General features: G+C 39.5%; 1 protein-coding gene across 1 annotated transcript in view; it reads left to right on the forward strand.

The window, feature by feature from the left end:
• Nucleotides 1–12,059, forward strand: part of grik4 (glutamate receptor, ionotropic, kainate 4) — a 220,526-nt gene that overhangs the window by 206,260 nt on the left and 2,207 nt on the right. The window contains exons 17-22 of the mRNA XM_077610706.1: nt 1,131–1,240; nt 3,620–3,793; nt 5,828–5,993; nt 8,869–9,094; nt 10,655–10,783; nt 10,855–10,973. Of these exons, the coding sequence (XP_077466832.1) occupies nt 1,131–1,240; nt 3,620–3,793; nt 5,828–5,993; nt 8,869–9,094; nt 10,655–10,783; nt 10,855–10,973 (924 nt within the window). The remainder of the gene's footprint in view (nt 1–1,130; nt 1,241–3,619; nt 3,794–5,827; nt 5,994–8,868; nt 9,095–10,654; nt 10,784–10,854; nt 10,974–12,059) is intronic.

Consider the following 12,059-nt stretch of genomic DNA (forward strand, 5'->3'; position numbering starts at 1 on the left):
TTAAATTCCCCAAAATTGCTTAAGTAGTTTAAATGGTTTTTTTCCCATGAAATATGTGAAAAAAATGAATTAAAACACAATTTGAAATGGAGTTTGTGACAGTTTCATGGATCTTGGTTGGATCATTTTAATTTGATCCTAAAACAGAAAGTCAGCATCATTGGAGAAAAAATTAGACTTAAGTGCGCCCTATGTGAGTAAATATTGCATTTTTATGGATTTTTTATTGCTAAATAAGGGGAATTGCAATCATTAATAAGGGGAGGTTGACAAGTATGAGTCTTTTCATATGCTTATAATCGTAATATTTAATAAATAGACTTCTTGATAATTTTCCTTGTATTTTTGTATCGGCGCGAAAATATGTAGTATGGTATGTTGTGAGAATAGGTTTGATCCTAATTTGCAGTTTTTTGATTATCGTGGTCTCCGTCATCCGCGATATTTGAGGGATTACTGTATTCATATTTTTAACCGTTATTGCTTGACATTTTTTACTTCCTGTGTTTGAAAAAGGCTTTACAAATAGAAAGTTTGGAATCATCTTACTGGCAAGTGTGCGTCTATTTACCGAGTTTTATATACAGTAGTCTTCTTTTAGTGTGCCGTGTTGTTTAGCACTTGACAAATTGTGTTAATTCCGTTTTTACAGCTTGATCCTTGGGAGAAGAAACTCTTATTTGCCTCCTTATATCAATATTTTCCTACACTTGACTGTATTTACGCTCCCCGAGAGACCTGCTTTATGACTGTTGATCTGAAAGTTTACGCGCAAACAAGAGATTTAGCCGCGACGTTATCAGCTTCCAGCAGAGAATCTATGCTTATCGCATTCAACTAGCGTTGTTTACTGCCACACTATTGCAGACAGCTGTAAATGTTGATTAACTCGCAGTAAATTCGGCCCGTCCGGCAGCGGACGCACGGTGGAACTTGGCTGCTAATTAATCTCATTGTCTATGTGGGAAGGATGCTGACGATGTGTTGCGCGTCGCCGTTTAAAGGGGGGGGATTTCAACTCTCAACCGCCCCTGCTTTGAACGCCCTTGTCGGCTTGGATTAAGCGGTTTAAATGCAAACGCGTTTGACCGTACGGGTGTAAACTAAACTCCATCCCGTCTTTGTTTCAGGGTCGTCGGCCAGGCTACTTCTCTTTCCTGGACCCGTTCTCCCCGGGCGTCTGGCTTTTCATGCTGCTGGCCTACTTGGCCGTGAGCTGTGTGCTCTTCCTAGTGGCCAGGTAAACACACACACACACACATATCCAACATAACCACCCATCCACCCACACACCCACCCACACACACACCCAACAGACACACCCACCCACACACACACCCACACACACATAACCAACATACCAACCCACCCACACACCCACCCACACACACACACACCCAACAGACACACCCACCCACACACACACCCACACACACATAACCAACATACCAACCCACCCACACACACACCCACACACACATAACCAACATACCAACCCACACACACACCCAACACTCACACACACATGACCACCCACCCACACACACAAACACACACACATAACCACCCACACACACACACACACACACCCAACACACAAACACATACCCAGATACCCACCCACACACACACACAACACACACACCCACATAACCCACACACCCACATAACCACCCAACCACCCACCCAAGAAAAACACACATATACACCCACACACCACACAAGAAAAACACATCCACCCACCCACCAACACACCCACACCCACACACCCACACCCACACACACACACAAACACAAAAACACACACACACACACAATCCATCCAACCAAACACCCACCCACCCACCCACCTAACACACACACATACACACACACACTTGTTGTCTTGCATCGTTGCAATAAAGCCTTTACGTTTGGAGAAATGAAAATGGCAGCCCTGTTTAGAAAAAAAGTGCAACTTTATTTTATTTTGACCCGTCACCATGGCCACCCATCATCTTACCAACCCGATAAAAATGACATCAATGTGATAAAAACAAATGTACAGAAACTAATGCAAGGTCACTTATAAGAAAAAGTGAAGACAATTTTGATTTCAAACAATATTCTATACTTAATATTAAATGGAGTCCCTTTTTAATGTTTATTTTCCTTCGATATTTTTACTTTTTCCCCTCATCTAGATAAGAAGATTAATTTAATTTCTAATATTGACTTATTTTAATGACCAACTATTGATTTACAAAACATCATGTCTTCAATGTCGTGTTTTTTTAAGCCTTTGAGATCTTTTGATGATTTAAGGCTAAATAAATATACCTGAATTGACTTGGCTAAATTGGCTTGGCATTGAAAATATTGAGGAATCAATATTCCAAAATGGTACCATTTTCTCAATCCCTCTGCTTGAAAATATTTGGTTTCTCGTTTTTTCCTTTGGAAATCACACGGCCATCTGCCATCCTGCAGGAATTGAGAATTCCTGGTGAAAAGGTCTCCTGTGATCGAATAAAAAACAAGAAACCAGAGAACACAACAGTCTTTGTGTGTTTAGTTCTACAGGGGAGGCAGGGGGACATGTTTTGATCCTCTTGGCTCAGCCCCTGCAGGTGATGAAGCCCACCAATGAGAAAAGCAATGCTCTATTGCCTGAGCTGGGTTTTCATCATAACACTGACACCGAGTGGTCACATAGAAGAATGCAGTTCAATGCATTTCAATGCAATTCAATGCAATTCAATGCATTTCAATGCAATGTAATGCATTTCCATGCAATGCAAAGCAGCAATGCGTTCATGCATTTTTTTCGGGGGGTGCTGGAGCCTATCTTAGCTAACTAGGTGAAGGACTCACAGAATTGGTGGCAGGGCATTAGGAGACAAACGACAGCCAATCAGAGCGAGGGATCATTTAGAGTGTTCAACCAGCCGACCCTGCATGTTTTTGGGATGTGGGGGGGAAAACCCACAAAAGCCCAGGGAGAGCTCGCATACGCGGCAGAGTGAGGACCAAATCTGGGATCGAACCCTCGACCTCGGAACTGTGAGGCCAAGGTGCTAACCACTTGAACACCAGTTCGGCTGCAAAATTACATATAGGTAAATATTGAATTGAATTAAATGCTTTTTATTGTTATTATACAAATATAATGAGATTTAAAGCTCCACCACACAAGTGCACAAACAGACAAATAAATAATCAATAAATAATCCATAAATAATCTCATTCTTCTTTGTTTTAGTGACCTAAATTGTGTCCGAGAGTATTTTCGGAGTACTGAATTTGACTCTAATATAAGAAAGTACTCATTTGGTACCATCTATCTTCTTGATTTAGCTTGGAATTTACACTCAAAAAAAAAGTTGCTTCGAGAAACTTACTTTTCCAAACGACGGCTTTTCATTTATGACAAACTTTAGGATGAAAGCAGGCAGCTCATCAGGATGAGAAGTCAGTAGACCCCCTGAAGGCAAATCAAAAGACTTTGTAACTCCCTTGCCTTCTCTCTTTTACCTGTTTTATGTGAACGCCAATACTTTAAGTGACTACTATTCCCACGTGCGTACGTACGCGGCTCGCCCGGAGCCTGGTAAATTGTTCCACGTCTTGTTCCTGGCAGATTGACACCTTACGAGTGGTACAACCCGCATCCCTGCCTGAAAGGACGCTGCAACCTCCTCATCAACCAGTACTCGCTGGGAAACAGCTTGTGGTTTCCCGTCGGGGGTTTCATGCAGCAAGGGTCCACCATCGCTCCCAGGGCGCTGTCCACGCGATGCGTCAGCGGAGTCTGGTCAGTTTCTCATTTAAAATCCATATATATGTATTTTTTTATCTGAATTTATTTGAAATTTGTCTGAAAAATTCTTCTCTGACCTGCATGTTTTTTTCTTTTGTCCATTTTATACTACATTTGCTGTTTTTGAGAGGGGTACTATGTAATCCAGGGGTGTCAGACTCGGGTTGGTTCGCGGGCGACGTTAATGTCAACGGGATTTCACGTGGGCCGGACCATTTTAGATATAATATTTAGATTTTTTTTTATAAATGGATTAAATGAACTGAATTTTCAGTTTTTTTATAGATCTAAAACAATGTTTATTTTAGCTTTTTTAATATATTTTTAGATTTTACAATGATTTTTGAATTAAAACACAGAAAAATTGATTAAAAAATGACAATGATTGATTTAAAAGGGGGAAAATCAGGACATTTAATATACATCTATACTCTTCATTTTAATTTGATCCTAAAACAGAAAGTCGGCACTGGATTTCATGTGGGCCGAACCATTTTAGACATAATATTTAGAGTTTTTTTATATAAATGGATTAAAATCCCTGAATATTCAGTTTATGTTCATGTTCATGTTTATTTTAGCTTTTTTATATATTTTTAGATTTTACAAAATGATTTTTAAACTAAAAACAGAAAAAAATGATTAAAGAATTACAATTATTGATTTAAAAGGGGGAAAATCAGGAAATTTAATAGACATCTATACTCTTCATTTTAATTGGATCCTAAAACAGAAAGTCGCCACTCATGATTGACTTTCCCGGGCCACACAAAATGATGCGGTGGGCCAGATTTGGCCCCCGGGCCGCCACTTTGACACATGTGATGTAATCTAAAAACACAACAGTTGGAAATATGCAGGAGAACAACATATATTTTTGTTCTGTGGAATCAAATGAAAAGAAACAATAGAATATTCAGTTGTTCATCAAAGGAGCTTTCTTTAGTCCCGTGATGGCTTGTTCAACATAAGCATTAAAAGTGAAGGGAAAAAACAGGGTGACGCTGAATAATGAATGCTAAACAAAGCATTGTGTGGGCACCCGATTACAACAAAAAAACGTGGGCAATTCATGCAGAATGGCTTGATGGGGGTCTTTTTCAGCTCCACAAAACGATTTAATGTAAAAAAGTTGCACACTGCTTTCTGTCCCCTTCAAAATCGGCCATTTCTGACAAGTGAGTCATTTAATAAGAACATTATTGCTATAGTACATATGTTGTCATCATGTAATAAGGTTGAAACAATCGGTATTTAAAAATAATAATAACTCATTAGAGCACACAAAACATTTTGGGTGTGTGAAAATTATCTATTATTAAGTATGAGAATCAGAACTAAAAGTTAGTTGTTGAGATGCATAAAGATCTAGTGAAGTAGTGTCTTAATGCAACTACATTATTTTGAAACAACATATACTGCATATGACAACTAGGCAGTCATGGGTGATCAAAAATTCATATTGATATAAATTTAATTATTTAATTTAATTATTTATGTATTAACTACCTATTTATTTATGTCTAAAATGTATTTTCCTGTCTGTATTCTCGCCCTCTTGCTAATATGAAAGTGAAATTTCCCGAATACGGGATGCATAAAGTTATCTAATCTAATGTAATGTAAAAATACCATTGTTGACTGCATTGTTGACTAAACAACAATAGCACTTTATCCACAAAAATACCATACAAACAAGTAAATGACCCATCTTAACATGAAAAAGTGATAATCCAAAGTCTTCCAAAATGTCATCAGTAACGCACCTCAGCCCGAACCACTATTTATCTCTATCCCCCTGTGGCAAACTTGTGGCTCTCGAGCCGCATTCGGCTCTTTGTTTCTCTTTTTTATCATACTTTGTATTTTGGGTGGCTCTTTACATCACTTTCATGTTTCTCAAATTTTTATTCCCCCTTAAAACACTCAAATTCATCAGGGCCCATTTAAAAACAAATAAATAATATTTAAAAACAATTTGGAAGACTGGATTTTTTTTATGCTGCTTCTGACGTCTGAATCTCACAGGTGGGCGTTTACGTTAATCATCATCTCGTCGTACACCGCCAACCTGGCCGCCTTCCTCACCGTTCAGAGGATGGAGGTACCCATCGAGTCGGTGGACGACCTGGCGGACCAGACGGCCATCGAATACGGCACCATGCACGGGGGCTCCACCATGACCTTTTTCCAGGTCGGTTCTCACGTGCATCTTTTCATTGTATCGTTTATGCTCTTCGGTCGCTAAGAAACACCCACGGATTGACCCGAGAGTCCTTTTCGTTCCACGTTAGGCCCTCTTTTGACCTTCCTGTCTATATTTTCTCGCATATAAGCCATATCTGTGACAAAAAAAGATGATAACTGAATCAAGGGTACAGCTTATATATGCAAAAATTAGAATTCACATGCCCAAAACTGCAAGATGACAAAGACGAAATGCAAGACAATACGGCCGATATTGTCATTTATTTCAAAATAGAGAAAAGATAAACAGATAAAACGCTAAACAAAATATAGATTTTTTATTCTATGAATGAAATTCAAGGAAAAAAAAACATATCTTGCATAAAACATGAAAAAACTCACTTACTTGTGCCCACCATTGCTCGCTCAGGGTGCCGCCATCTTACCGTAGTTAAATGCGCTCTGATTGGCCAGAGTAGCCTTGATACGTGTTCATAGTGTTTTACATGTCAGCACATCCCAATACTTGTTAAGGCTGATCGAAGGTCTTGCGGTCGATCATTAAAATATCAGCCTTGATACCTGCGTAATGTGTATCTCATGCTATTATTGCACCCAGAGACTCGGACACACTTCCTGGTTGTACTACTCACTTGACTTCCTTTTTGTATTCGTGCAGGCAACACCCTTTAGAAATGTGTAATCCACAAATCGATTAATTTCTACAGTATCTCAGAAATAGCACGTGCAATGATTTTTCTTAAAATTTTGCCTACAAAGTAACACATTTGTACTACCTATTAAAACCATGAATATGGAGGTGAAAATTGTGAATCAAAGTGCGACTTATACGAGAGACATCATAAAACTCAACAATTTTAAGGCAATTTTAAGGGTACGGCTTATACGCGGAGGCGGTCAATATGCGAGAAAATACGGTATTCATGTTAATAAAGAGGTGACTGTGTATATTTATAAGTATTGTCCCACCCAGTACATGCCTCTTTGGCAATAGCTTTCTTTCTAAAGGGCAAAGAGGCACGTTTGAAGTGAAGCACCCAACGTGATCTTAAAGGGGAGAAAAATGTGGGAGAATAGCCAGGGTCTGTGACAGGAAGTGAAGAATGATGCGGGAGGAAGAAATAACTTCCATTGGTCTTGTGGCTGCTTCTCTTTGTGCTTTACTGCCCACCGCGCTGTTAATTAAGTCGGTAAAGACCAGCTCAAAGAAGGGAGGAGGCGACTTAGAATGCTAAGTAAAGAATGTGTTCCGCCAGGTGAGCACCGTAAAGACAACTTGGACTTTAATGAGGAGAAAAAATGCATTTCTGCTGGGGGAAAAAAAGTCATTTGCTCTCAAGTCAGATGGAGTTTCGATCTCAGAAGCATTTGAAATGGAATTTATCAACTCCGTAGTTCCTATAAAGTGTCTTAATACAAAAGTAAAACCAATGGGTTGCTCGTTTTTACATGTTGTGGTGTGCAAATGCATGAAAAATTGAAGTTTAGGTTAAACTTTTCAGGGAAATACTGTTCAAAAGTCGTTGTTCCAAAATCTGTCTCTAGAACTTCCAATGTCAATTTGATCAAATATTAATTTTGAATTATCCATCTCATATAGCACTCGCTCTAAACAAATCGGACGAAACTTTACTAAACTTTAACATGTTGTGGTGTGCGAATTCATGAAAAATTGAAGTTAAGGTTCAACTTTTCCAGGGAAATACTGTTCAAAAGTTTACCAGTTGTTCCAAAATCTGACTCCAGAACTTCCAATGTCACTTGAATCGAATATTAATTTTGAATTATGCATCTCATGGAGCACTCGCTCTTAACCAATCGGATGAAACTTTACTAAACTTTACTATGAGTCAACATCCAACTCAGTCAGCAGGTACCGTATTTTGCCGTTTAATATACCCGGGTATATTAAATGATTTTTGCTTTTTTGAGCCTCCCGTTTGTGCGCCATTTAATATACCGTATTTTCACGATTATACAGCGCATCGTATTTTTAGCCGCAGTGTCAGTAACGAGTGCTATTTCTGTATTTGACACACACAAAGGACGCACCGTTTTTATAGACGCAGCCAGGCATGGCAAAACATACACCAGCTTAAACATACGGACACACGCTAAAAACACGTTTTTAAAAAGGCAACGGAAGCAAAACTGAGTTGGGTTGTACTTTATTTAGCCATTTTACAATGTACTCACGTCATCATCACCCACAAATCCATCAAAGTCCTCATTTTCTGTGTCCGAATTGAACACTTGTCCAAATGAGTCATCGAAAACGCTGAGTTTTATAGGTTCGTCCAGGCGGCCACAATCCATTCGCAAATAGTAGCGAGCTAGTAGCGAGCGTAACTATTCCAACGCTGTCTTCCATGCTTCGTAAAACTGTGTTGATGTCGATCGCCAGGCCACAATCCATTGGGTGTATTGACAAAAGAACTACATATCCCAGCAGTCACTGCGCAGTACTTTTTCTACGGGGAAAATAGAAGAGTCGGAGGCTGCTTGCCGTAGTTGTGAGAGCTGTAGAGGATGGTGTATTCTATCCACTGATTTATTTTATTTTATCGTGATAACAATTTTAGTATTGGTCCATATATAAAGCGCACTGGATTATAAGGCGCCCTGTCTATTTTGGAGAAAATTTAAGACTTTTGTGTGCGCCTTATAGTCGTGAAAATACGGTACCCCTGCCGTTTGATATGTTTAATGGGGGGTATATTAAACAGCAAAATACGGTAATTCGGCTAAATATGAATTTACACCAATTGGAAAATGCAGGGTCTTTAAGGGAAGTAACATTGGAGATTGTGGACGTTCAGGAACGAATGAAAGGGGGTTGTTTTCTTGTCTTGGCTTTGCAGAATTCCCGCTACCAGACGTACCAACGAATGTGGAATTTCATGCACTCCAAGCAACCCAGCGTGTTTGTGAAGAGCACGGAAGAGGGCATCGCCCGCGTCCTCAATTCCAACTACGCCTACTTGTTGGAGAGCACCATGAACGAGTACTATCGCCAGAGGAACTGCAACTTGACGCAGATCGGCGGGCTTCTCGACACCAAGGGCTACGGGATCGGAATGCCGCTAGGTGAGTGGGCGGGGCCTGAAAAAAAAGATTCTTTTGATGGTTGAGGAGCCAGAGAAGGAGTCGGAGAAAGTTTCTTTGAAAAGTAACACCTGAGATAACGGGTAAACTATTAGTTTCTGTCATGGGGAGAGGAGATGATGCAAAAAAAAGTTTTTATAGAGCTTTTCTTCCCATGTGCTGATGGAGAAGTCGGGAGAAAATAATTTGACTCCCCGTTGCGATGCCACACGCTGCTTGCGCGAGTGTCTTTCGTCAATTTTACTTTGAACACGTGTTGAGGGAAGGAGTGTCGATGCAAAACACGACTTAAAAGTAAACAGGTTTCATTCAAATTGCTTTCAAAGGTGGCTAAGCTCGGCAATTCTTTTCCGTCCCCAACTAGATCTTCTGGATGACTGGAGACTGTTTCAGTGGAACGTTATTTTGTGAACGTTGTGTTTTGGGTTTACATGTGGTTTGAGAGATGAGTGGCACGATTTACGAGCGTCAACAGCCAAAAAGGTCATGACCGCTCATTTTTTGTTGCAGGGTTTTGTTTCGTCTGATTGGGTCAAAGGAGTTGCATTTTTTTTTCAATCAAAAGAGTTCTTGCATGAATGATATAGCGGACAGTAAATGAGCTATTTTTCATCATCTGTTGCTGATAGGTTACTCAATTTAAAAAGTGAAATAGTTTTATTGGAGTCAACAAATGCTTGAAATCTGCATTAAAATGTAGATTTTCAAATTCTCTCATTCTTTATTTTGTTCTTGTTTTTTCGCAAATGTTGACTATACTTATCTATTTTCACTACTACTTTATTCTGTAGACGACTTATTTATTACTTATTTATTTAGTATTATTATTTACTGATTATTTCTGTCCCTTTGTTTGTTGTTGTTTTTGTGCACTCCGCTACTTATGTTGTTTTTTATTTATTCATGGATTATTTTTTGTGATTGTTTATTGATTATTTATTTGTTTGTTTGTGTTTGCTTGTGTCTGTTTGTTTGTGTTTGTTTGTGTTTGTTTGTCTGTGTTTGCTTGTGATTGTTTGTCTGTTTGTGATTGTTTGTTTGTTTGTGTTTGTTTGTGTTTATTTGTGTTTGTGTTTGTTTGTGTTTATTTGTGTTTGTTTGTTTGTGTTTGTTTGTGTTTGTTTGTGTTTGTTTGTGTTTGTTTGTGTTTGCTTGTGTTTGCTTGTGTTTGCTTGTGTTTATTTGTGTTTGTTTGTGTTTGTTTGTGTTTGTTTGTGCTTGTTTGTTTGTGTTTGTTTGTTTTTTGTTTGTTTGTTGTTTGTTTGTTTGTTCTTGTGGTAAACCTTTAAATCTCATTATACTTTTATAATGACGATCCAAGCATTCAATTCAGTTCAACCCAGTATTCCCCAGAAACAAAAAAATGAAGTACATACCCCACTAATTGACTGTTCCTTCTCATTAAAGTGACAATATATTCTTCCAAAATACTACAGTACTTCATTGCGCAATGTTAATTATGTCCTGCCATCCTCACACAATACGGACTCCCTCCCTATAATTGTACGAACCAACGGCATTTCTCCACCATTTTGACCTCAGGCTCTGTATACCGAGACGAGTTCGACCTGGCCATCCTCAAGCTGCAGGAGGACAATCGCTTGGAGATCCTCAAGAGGAAATGGTGGGACGGCGGCAAATGTCCCAAAGAAGAGGACCACCGAGCTAAAGGTTCTCATCCCGTCCGTCCTCATCTCATACGCCTCCCCCTCCTCATCCAATCGCTATCCGACTTCCCGCAGGCCTGGGCATGGAGAACATCGGCGGCATCTTCGTGGTGCTGGTGTGCGGCCTCCTGGTGGCCATTTTAATGGCGGTGCTGGAGTTTGCGTGGATGCTGAGGCACGCGCCAGGAAGCGAGGTGAGAGAGTCCTATGTGACCTGCGTCTGCTTTGTGTCTCTGTACCCCCCGTGGCGTGCACCCCCCCGCGGGGCCGCCAGACTCACCCCACACTGAGCAGGTCTGCTCCCAGACAGTGAGCACAAAACCAAAGATTTACCTCAATATGGATTCTAAAAAAATATATATATAATATATCGCCTAGACTAGAGGATGTCCTGTTGAATGTAGTCAGATTTTTATGCTGATTTAATGGTGCTGGCAGTCGTAGCCTTTTCAGCAAAGCTAGTGGGTGGGATTATTGACCTTTTGTTCAGGGGGGTGCAAACTTTTTTGCTCCTGGAGACGCTTAAAAAAAAAAATAATAATAATAATCAAAGGATGTAAGGACCAACTTAAAATCATTCCATTTTTATTTGTTAGATGATCGGAATCAGGTGTAAAAAAAAAAATAAAAGATGGTGTTTAAAAATGTATTTTAAGTATTGACAATGATAGATGTCTAATCTAATTTGAGCCAATTCAAGCCACGCCCATTTAAAATGGGATTGGACGTCTATCGCTGTCAATGGCAGTTGGACATAATCAATCAAAACAAGTGGTTATGGATTTTTATGTCTTTTATTGTTAAAGGAAGTCAATGAGTTACAAGATACTAGCAAAAAATAAACCATGGATTTTAAGGCTATAATATTATAAAATATTAATTCATTTTCTGTTCCGCTTATCCTCACAAGGGTCAGCTAATATATTTGCTCTACTGGAAAAACACGTCATGTTAGGTTTTGACCCCTCACCTAATGGAGCGGTGTTGTCTAAGTGCTCCCCACAGGGATAAAGCCGAGAATTGCAATGTAGGCTAAGTTTAAGCTTCTTGTGTGGGCCATATTCAATATTTTCATGATTTGCTGCGACTGGGCCAATGAAAATGCGGGGCGTGGTTTGGACACCCCTGTTTTAAGCGGAGATGGTGTATTAGATACCTTCCACTGTGCGCAATTTGTCGTTGCTAAACAAAAAAGTGCAATTTATCAAAGGAGGACTAATAAGTGGAAGTTCCATTGATTTAGCAAGATGTCAATTGAATGTTGCTTCGGCTTGGATTGA

The sequence above is a fragment of the Stigmatopora argus genome, chromosome 10 (genome assembly GCF_051989625.1).
Source record: "Stigmatopora argus isolate UIUO_Sarg chromosome 10, RoL_Sarg_1.0, whole genome shotgun sequence".
Lineage (NCBI taxonomy): Eukaryota > Metazoa > Chordata > Actinopteri > Syngnathiformes > Syngnathidae > Stigmatopora > Stigmatopora argus.